At 33.6% G+C, this 10,407-nt stretch overlaps 1 protein-coding gene across 1 annotated transcript in view; it reads right to left on the reverse strand.

Moving 5' to 3' along the window:
- The window catches only part of polr1a (RNA polymerase I subunit A), a 43,849-nt gene extending 33,871 nt beyond the window's left edge, over positions 1-9,978 (reverse strand). The window contains exons 1-6 of the mRNA XM_056472064.1: positions 9,798-9,978; positions 8,767-8,971; positions 4,286-4,435; positions 4,082-4,189; positions 3,915-4,000; positions 3,381-3,466 (exon numbers count right to left, since the gene is read on the reverse strand). Coding sequence (XP_056328039.1) covers positions 3,381-3,466; positions 3,915-4,000; positions 4,082-4,189; positions 4,286-4,435; positions 8,767-8,971; positions 9,798-9,874 — 712 coding nt within the window. The 5' untranslated portion in view covers positions 9,875-9,978. The remainder of the gene's footprint in view (positions 1-3,380; positions 3,467-3,914; positions 4,001-4,081; positions 4,190-4,285; positions 4,436-8,766; positions 8,972-9,797) is intronic.
- Positions 9,979-10,407: the final 429 nt, after the last annotated feature.

A 10,407-nucleotide genomic window follows, 5' to 3' on the forward strand; every position in this document is an offset into this window, starting at 1 on the left:
ACAGTTGAGTTTTACCATTTTTGAACTCTGGAACTGAGTGTTTCTATTTTCCAAATTTTAATTTGAACTAAATAACTTGCTCCCTACCATGTGTGAATGCTGAATTTTGATGCGCTGACTATATGAAAATATTTTACAAGTTAATTTGGTCTGACCTTTTCTCTTTTTTGTAGCTGTAAAGCTGATAACAGAAAATTAGGTAAAAGATAGTGCTCGGCACTATGGCACTATTTTACCCTGTCGTCCAAACCTGCAGTTCTTGTATGATGAATGAACAGCAAAAAAAAAAAAAAAAATATTAAAGGGAGAGTTCACCCAAAACTGAAAATTCTGTCATCATAAATTACAACTCATGTTTCATTTGCTTCTACCGTAACCACTGACTTCCATAGTTAATGTTTTTTCTACTATTGAAGACAATAGTTACAGGTTTCTAGCTTTCTTCAAAATATCACAAATAATAATATATGAAGGAATTATGTTAATTGTGAATGTACTTACACTTACAGTGGCTGACACTTCAAAATAAAAATAAAAAATGTACAAAAGCATGCGCTTCACTTTGACTGGGTGCTTAGCCAAACAGCAAAAAGTGCTAAATATATATATATAATCAAAAAGGCGGCAACACCAAAGCTCCAAAAATGCCAATATATTAAATTAAATAAAGGCTGACACAAAGCGTGTAACGTTTCGAGCACATGACTCTTCATCAGACAGTGTTCATCACAGTAAGTTGCTCCTTTTTGTACACTTCCGGACCACGATCCCCTATTATCTCACAACAGGTAAAAAAAACAAAAAAACAAAAAAAAAAAAACACACATTTATAAATTGTACAACTTAGATATTCAAAACAAAAATACAGAAACAAACCATAATATTACATCACAAATTAAAGAAAACAGAAAATAACATGGAAATACAGCAAAATAATACAACAAAATACAGCCAAAAAACCTTTCTCCAAACACATAATTAAACATTAAAGAATTATTAAAGGACAGGACGAATGTCAAACTTCTCATTTAAACCTCTTGGAGACAATGTATCCAAAAGCAAATCCATAAGGCTTCACATTGTAAAAGCAATTTATTAAGATCATTTTTTCTTGTTGTGAGATAATAGGAGATCATGTGAAAACGTACAAAAAGGAGCAACTTACTGTAATGACACTGTCTAATGAAGAGCCATGTGCTCGAAACGTTACACGCTTTGTGTCAGCTTTTTTGATTTAAAGGGCACATAGGTTACCCCTTTTTTCATATTTAATATAAGTCTTTTGTGTCCCCAGAATGAGTCTGTAAAGTTTCAGCTCAAAACACCCATCAGATTATTTATTATAGCTGTTTGAAATGTCTATATTATAGCTGGAAAAAAGGTTTTGCTGTTTTTTGTACTGGCCCTTTAAGGATGGTCCTCCCCGCCCACCATTCCCACGTGCCTGTCAGCAATCGCCGCCCTCGGCTGCCTCAGGAAGCAGATTTCACGTAACGTGTGTGAGAAATACTACAGTAAGAATTTTAACAATCAGTATTTGATGCATTTTTTTGTGGATTTGCAACAATGAGTCACACACAATGTCATTACAAAGTTCACGCACACACACAGCGAGGACGCAAACACATAGCGCAGACACATACACACACATAGAGCAGCAGACGCACATACATGCATAGCGCAGATATACACACACACATAGCGCAGCAGACACACAGAGAGAGAGAGAGAGAGAGAGAGAGAGAGAGAGAGAGAGAGAGAGAGAGAGAGAGAGAGAGAGAGAAAGAGAGACATAGCGCTAAGCTTTGCACTCGTTTTGCACGCATATGTGACATGATACTGGTAATATCCACTGCTGTATGGATATCTGTAATGTTAATGTACAAAATAAACTTGATTTAACGTCCACAAACCGCGATTGAAGTGTCTTCTTTTATAATTGTTCTGACACATGGCTGTGCTGATGAAGTGAATCGCTGTAATTCATTACATACGTGCACTGTTTTAAAACATTTTAAACTTGTAAAACTCACTCTTGATCACATTTGATGATCCTAGCGAACTGAACAGATCTTTTATTCCCGGCTGCTTTGCGCTCATCCTCTCTTGTTGATATGATTATACACGTGACTACCGGTACATGTTAATGCGCACAGCTGTCAATTAATATTGGTGGGCGGGGGGACCGCACTCCTACGTTAAGTTGCGGTCGATCTGAAAACCGCTCCAATTGGTCCACCGTTTTTATGTTGTTAAATTTGAAAAAAAAAAGGACTGGGTGTTTATTTCACCCCAATATGACAGTTTATACACTATACTTACATTTCTGTCCAAACAGCTTGAAAAGTAGATTTTTCACCATAGGTGCCCTTTAATAAATGAGCATTTTTTAAAATGACCATAACCACCACTATTGGTGCCGCGGTGGAATTAAGGGATTAAGACAGTGTTTTTGGGTGTAACAGCAGAGGGCAACTATGCCACCAGGGGGCACAAAGGGACAGGATGTGAATGGACAGAAATATATAGCAGCTGTAAATACCCTGCTACTTGTAAATGAAAATGAAATGACGAAATAAAGCATAATAATTTCTTCATTAATCATTAAAAAAATTTAACAGGCTTTATTATTATTAATGTAAACTTGTTATGAGCAATGAGGATTCATTTTGGAAATTAAAACTATAAAGAAATAAAGGACAACTAAAATAAAAGTACAAACATAAATACAAACATAAATACATACACAAATAAATAAATTAATGAATAAATAAATAAAACAGTGATTTAGCCTAATATAGAATAATGCATAGTGTTTGTTATTTTAAAGTGAAAGGACTAAGAGTGTCAAAAAATAAGACTTTTCATTTACATTTTCTTTGTTGATTATATTTTTCTCATTTTATGTCTTAATTAAGATACATAAATAATAAATAAATCATTAAATAGGCCTAAATAATTATTAATTTAAAGACGTTACCAGTGAAACACGGAGAAACGGTCCGGCACATGGTCTAGAGGGCTCTTAAGTTGAATGCTACTTCATCAAAAGCATAAAAATAAATGTGCCTACCTCAAGCAGATCACTGAAATGATAATAAAAATGATTTTGCCACAGGACATAAATTAACTGCCGCAAGTTTATTTTCAATAATTTAGTTTCAAATGCCTGCAATTCACTAACATCCACATTTAACGATCAAATCTGATGTTTATGAGGCCTTTTGTGAGTTTTCAGGTCTGTGTTAAGTGGAAATTATTGAGAATTTACTCCTACATTTATTCATTATCATGAATTAGATCCATTGTCTGCTTGTTAAGCTTAACTGAATTAAAAATGTGTATGTATACATGATCTATGAAATCCAATGTACACTTACCATCCTGTTCATAAGTTTTTTTGTGCATTGTTTGAGTGACGATGAGCTTGCTGTTGTGTTCTTTGCGCACAGTCATTCTATTGGCTCTGAAAGACACATGTACACCGAACATAAAGATACTTGACACAATATAAACAGCAGGATTGTGAAAAAAAAAAGGAAGGGATAATTCACAAAAAATGTAAATTCTGCCATCATTTACAAATCCTCAACTTGTTCCAAACCTGTTTGAGTTTCTTTCTTTTGTTGAAGACAAAAATAATATATTCTGAAGAATTTTGAAAAGCGGCAGCCATTGACATTTTGTTTCTACTATGGATGTCAATGGCTGCTGGTTTCCCACATTCTTCAGAATATCTTGTTTTGAGTTCAACAAAAGAACAGATGTTTCCATCTGTTCTTTTGTTGAACACAAAACAAGATTTAAAAAATCATAAAACATCATAGTTCAGAACCAATTGAGTGCAAGTAAATGGTGAGGAAATTTAAATTGTGTAAACTATCTCTCTAAGATGACGCAAAAGATCAGCTCACTTGCAATTCTGGCATCTTTTTGGGCCCATTTGTATTCTCCAGAAACTGGTAATGAGACTGGACTTTTTCTCACAGATGTGCTTGACCTGAAGTCATAAATGTGTAAGATGCAAAAATACACAAATATGATTAATATAAAAGACAAAACAGATGGGTTTCAAACTCACAGGATCAGTGTGTTGCTTGTCTTTTCTGGCTTCGAGGATGGTTTTAACAAAGTTATTCAGAGTTTCTTGGATTTCTACTCCAGGTGGGTTAGGGTTGGATTCCAGAAGCTAAGAGAGACAACAAAAACAAAATATAAAAGCACTGTAGTCCAATTGATGATGCCTTTATCCTTGAAAGACGTGAGACTGTTGGGAATTTCTGACCTGATTGAGAACGTTTTCAATCTCAAACACCTCCTTCATGACCCCAATGTCCAGGAGCTTAAGCTGGCCCAGCAGTAAATGAATAGCTGCTCTTGGACACTTTAGTATGTGACATGACAGGCATGAACCCCGGATGAGCAAATATAATTTCTGCAACAAAAACAATTAGGAGTAAGTGATACGATAAGTTATTTTTTTAGGCTGGATCAAGATCCACAATCTTATCACAAATCTTTAAAAGACTATGTTGCAAGTGTCTAAACCAAGACATTTTTCACTAATTAGCAGAAACCGACGAGACAATGGTTGCCCTATTTTACTATTTCTACAGTACATTAAGCAGCAACAGCAGAAAACCAATGACCACTAAAACGATTAATGATTTCATTAAAAACACTAGAAAATTGGTATGCAAGTAAAACTACTATCCAATTAACTAAAGTAATGCTGATGATACACAGGACAATTTTGAGCAATGTTGCTAGGCAGTAATTAAGTGCATTGTTGCTTGGCTTCTTTTCTATTGAGAATTGGCAACAAAATTGTATCTGGATCTGATTGTCCTAATTAGTTTCCCTGTCTCACACTTGGTTGCCCATTGATGACATGCATTTTGCAAAGTTGCCCAGTACCACTGCTTTAAATGTTGCTTGGTGCATCATCCACATAAGTCTGGCAAGTTTCATTTTTAATAGTCCATCTATAAACATTAATTATTTTCAGTCAAAATGCATTAATATATAGGCACCAGGGCTTGACATCAACACCTGCCAACCTGCCAAATGTGGGTAGATTTCAGCTGTGGCAGGTTAGACAGACACTCCTACTAGCCACTTTGGCTGGTTGAAATGTATTTTTAAATTGTGCAAATGTGATCTTAGAATTGAGAAGCAGCACGAATGACAAAAATAATTGTGTTCATGCAAGAAAAAGAAAGCAGGTTAAATAAAAGTTTTGTTGAACTAAAAAGTGCATGCACACAGCTAAATTTTGCTTGTTTTAACAAATTATAAAAATTTGTGGCTAAGAAATAATTATTTATTTCTTTTTGGTTTGTCTAGAGATAACGTTGGTAAATCCTTAATTTTGAGCCCTGAAAATTTGTGTGAAATGAAAAATAATTACAATGCAACAATATGAAACCACAACCCATTTGCTCATACACAAAAAAGGTGAAATGAATAAGAAGGCATGTGGACATTACACAAAATCTAAATCAAGTAATTTAGCGTGTCAAAGTCAAATTTATGCACATAAAATATATTTTCCCAACAACAAAATTGTGGCTAGCGAAAATAATGAGTGGCTAGTAATGTTGGAAATCTACTAGCCACTGTCGCTGGTGATCAAAAAAGTTAATGTTAAGCTCTGATAAGCTTCTGGCATGCATGTTCACCTAAAAAAATGTAAATGTAAAAATTAAATGTAAAAAAACAATAAATGTAAAAAAATAAAATTCCTAGCTATTTTAATTTTGTTTTGCTTATTTTATTCAAATTACATTTTTTATTTTACAATTTTTCTCAGCAATTTTACAAAGTAAAAACTACTTTATGAATAGTATTTAAAAATGTGTTATCATTAAAAGTGTCATATAGAAAACATTTTTAGAAAAGTGCTGCATGAGCTTGGTTAGCGTCTTTAACTGCTGGACACTCGTACCTTGTAAGACATGGTTCAAACTGCATAACCCAAACATATCATCACAGCTATATTTTTGCCTTTCAAGTTACACAGATTTTGCTACGTGTGTAGATGCATCAACCTGATTTTACACATACATATCAAATGTAATGTGTTCTCAAAATAAATGTTTTTTTTTACAATTAAACTTATAATCTATGAATGGCAAACTATTTAAGGGTGCAGTAGGTGATCTGCCAAAATGCTAACCAGTTAGCATAATATCTTTGAAAAACAGTTCCTCCCCTGCCATCCAGGTGATGACAGAGACCCACTAGATCATGTCATTCGCCAGTTAGAAAACTTTATAATTTTTTTATTTTATAATTTTTCTAATACTACAATTCTAAATGAAAAACTGCATTATGTCTAGCACATTTTCAGTTGTGTAGCAAGCAAAATTTAATGTGCAATATTTCATGCACGTTCATGAATATTCTATTTCAGATAGAATATTCAAAGTAGCATGGTAAGCAATAAAGTGACGGCAGCCATGAGCCGCACTAAGTGAAAATGGCCGCACATCATTTAAATGATCATAACGCATTTTACGGTTATGATTATGACAAGCATTTGATATGTTTTTTCTTTCATAGCGAACACAAAGTGCTGTGCATGAAAATAAATATTTTGCAGTGTCAGTATAGCTACTCTAACTTATATAATGTTGAATATATTGCAAAAAGAAATTTGATAATGACAAATGTCTGATTTAACCAGTGAAAACAAATAGTCTAATAATGCTGACAATGACAAATGACAAGCGCATGTCTTAAACATAATAATTCAATTTTATAATTATGAATAGTTATAATCTGATGTCATCATTTTACTGTGAATGAACAAACAGGACATATTAAAACTCTGTTTAAGTCCACCATAATGACTGTACAAAATTTAGAATTTTAAGCAACAGCAGACCTACACATATGCCTAATATTATTATTGTTGTTTTACCATATCGTAGCTTTAGAATTATAAGGTTCTATCTGACATTTTTGTCTATCTGGCATTTTTGTGCAGCCCTAGCGCTAACTACTTATGTTTAGTTGTTAAACTAAACAAAATCTACATTATCGATGCTGTAAAAGGTCCTTTATGAAATTGAAAAGTAACATCAAGCTTTCGCCGGAAGACTTCAGTGGCTGAACAACACTTCTGTGCATATAACCCATTCGTAGAACAACAAAATCAACATCAGCTTTGTGTTACTGAAATAGTTTTAAAACATAACACTACCCGTCTAAAAGAAATACTTCAGCCATGGTGTCATCCTTCCTCCAGCGTGCAAAACTACAATATTGATTCAGGATTTTAAAAGTTTCGTTTCAGCATTTGTTTTTGCGCTCACTCTCTCGCGTGTGCAGGTGAATGTGGTGCATGTGCACATGCGTGAACGTGGGTCTGCGTGAACGGCTGCAGATGTACAAATCTACTTATCATAATTATGGAAATTATCGACTAGACAAATGTTAATTGGATAAACATTTTTTTTGGCTTACACCTTAATTCAAGGAGTGAGGTTTACGCGATCACCAACTAGCTTCTGTTACATAAGGGCAAATATAAATGACCAAAACATCATTTACTTATTTTACTCATACTCATTTTATTACTTATAATGTCCAAGACACAGATATTAATATTAAATGCTACTTTTGTGCCTTTATTAGCTTTTTTCTCGCCTATTTACTGGGTTAAAAATCTTAAATTATTCCATCTCCACCTGCTGGTGAAAAAGCAGCTGGCGATCTTCAATCTGCAATATATTGCTTTTCCTGCAGTACCTGGATGTAATGTTGAATTTTAACAGTCGAATTTGAGCCACTGAATTTATGGAAGCGAATATTTGAACTGAAATAAAATGAACTGAAAATTACCTTTTGAATATTATAAATCGGATTTTTAAATGGTATTAAATATTTTGTAAGTGAAACCTGGAAATTGAATATGAATTATGGAATTTATAAGAAAACATGTTTGAAATATTTTTAGTTGAACTATTCACAGCTTAAATAAACAGCTATGTTAAATTTCAGGACCTAAAAATACAAACCCAACAATTCAAGTAATTAAAATGCACGAACTTGTTAATACGGTGTATTATTTTTTTTCAGTTTGTGCTATTCAACAAGCTTTTTAATTCAATACTTTTGGCATTGATTTTGTTCCATACCTTACCCAGAATATAAATATACATACAAATACATTTAGATCATTTACTTTAATCATTACTATTGGAATGTGAAGAGACTCTTCACCAGGACAACAAAACAAGATTCTGAAGACAATCACCTACTGCACATTTAACTTACACAAAGAAACATGCTTAAAAGAAAATGACACTGATTTGAGCTACATTTTTTATTTACAGTGTATAAGGGTGAATGATATTCACTGGGTAATAATCACTACTCTTAAGCACTTTTAGAAAGGCTACTTTTACTCATAATCTGAGTAATATTTAGAACTGATACTTTTACTCTACATTTTTCCGCATGTAATGCACTTTTTACCAAAATATGATTTTTCAGTACTCTTTGCACTACTGACCCAAGATTTCCAAACAGTCATAAACTTAATAAGGACAGTTTGCTGGGGTTGTGTATTAAATAATGCTCTGTTTCTTGCACAGATCAATCATTCCCCTTCATAAGACCTTAATGTATCATCAGGAGCCACAAGGATTCATTTTGTTTTGTTTGTACATGTTTTTTTTTTCTGTCAAAGTACTGCTAGGTATTAACTTTTGTATTGCTATTGTGTTTTATCATGAAACACTGCTATAAGACACTTACATCAAAAAACAGAGGGTTGTAAACAGGCAGGGGCAGCTCTATGTGGCCAAAGTGTCCGGGGCAACTGCTGAAATCCTGCATGCAGGTAGAACAGATCTCCTTGTTATCAGCCGGACCGAGTGCTAGGTCATACAGCCCGTTTGCAGCAGCATTGCCCACATTATCCAACAACTGAGAATTTGTGATATTTTTCACACTCAGTTTCCTGTTGAAAGCAAAAATAAAAGAGAAAAGTTAACAGAGGTCAATAGTCAGGAATTATATTGAATTTTATGTTTGTTTGTTTTTGTCCCATTTGCTTGCACATTTTTTTAAAATCTCCCTGATGGGAAAAAACTGGGTTCCACACTAAATATGATTAAGATATTACACACCATCAACAATTCAAATCAATATATATGAATAGATTTAAACATGCCACGAATGAGAAACACATGTTAAAACACCAGAGGAACAATCAGAAATTAAGAAAAAGCCATTATGTTTTTATGTTTAACCCATTAAAACATTGAGGTAAAGTTGGTTTTATATTCGCACATTCGTTCAGTAACAGCTTGTGACATGCTCCCTATATTTACCATGGTGCTTTGACTATTCGGTCTGAAATCACATGCAAGTATGACTTCAAAACAGCATTAGTACTATTTATTTGATTATGAGCCATGATGTACTTTGATAGCCACTGGCTGCAAATATAATTTCCCTATTAAGAATTTGCAAATAATACTTTTCTGAAATTATATTATTAAGGAGAAAGTCCGATTGTTGGAATATGAAACCAACTTACCTCATTCCCTAAAACAAATAGAAATGATTTAAATGTTTATGTTTTTAGTTATTATTTTTCAGGAAGGGATGTTTTAGCAAAAATTTGGCAGCTCGTTATGTTTAATGTTAGGGTGAGAGCGTATGGGGCTTGTTGTGACAGCTTAACGATTAAATGTATGTTCATTTTACCAGTTAGTATTTACAGTAATGTGAATCAATGCTCCGGCTAGTTCTTTAGCAAAGTCGTGGAAGTGTATTATTACCTTGTTTCCTCAGCGGAGAACAGGCCAAATGACATGCCCTCTAATCGCCTCCATGGTGTTTCTTTTGAAAATTGCATTTTCAAAGTAAAAACCTATAAATTATGGTAAAAATCTCTCTGTATTTCCCATGTGCGTCATGTAGATCTGAAACACGTGTGACCATGTTCTAGGCGAGCGGACTAGTCCAACTAACAGGTACAGGTAAATACGATTGAATTACGATTAAAAACAATAGACATAGCGACGTTGACCTAAAGAAACAATCATATATAATTATTATATACTGAAAAACACATACATATGAATATTCTAAAAGCCGTAAAAATAAAGTTTTTTATTGGTTTGATTAGATGATGTGCATACGAGATGGTATATCCCGACCTTAGAAAACGAATGACGGGTGGAATGGAAATTAGTTCGAAGCTATATCAAAAAAACTAAATACTTTTAGGTTTTCAATGATTTAATAAAGTCAGTTGATATTGAAGTTTCCAACTGTCATTGTTTTAACGTAAATTGCAGTACAAACGTGCGAATAAAATAAAACGTAGATAATGTTGGCCACGTGGTTACTGATACTTTTCTCAGCGCTGCTCATGATCGGTCAATC

This window comes from Danio aesculapii, chromosome 14, assembly GCF_903798145.1.
Source record: "Danio aesculapii chromosome 14, fDanAes4.1, whole genome shotgun sequence".
NCBI lineage: Eukaryota > Metazoa > Chordata > Actinopteri > Cypriniformes > Danionidae > Danio > Danio aesculapii.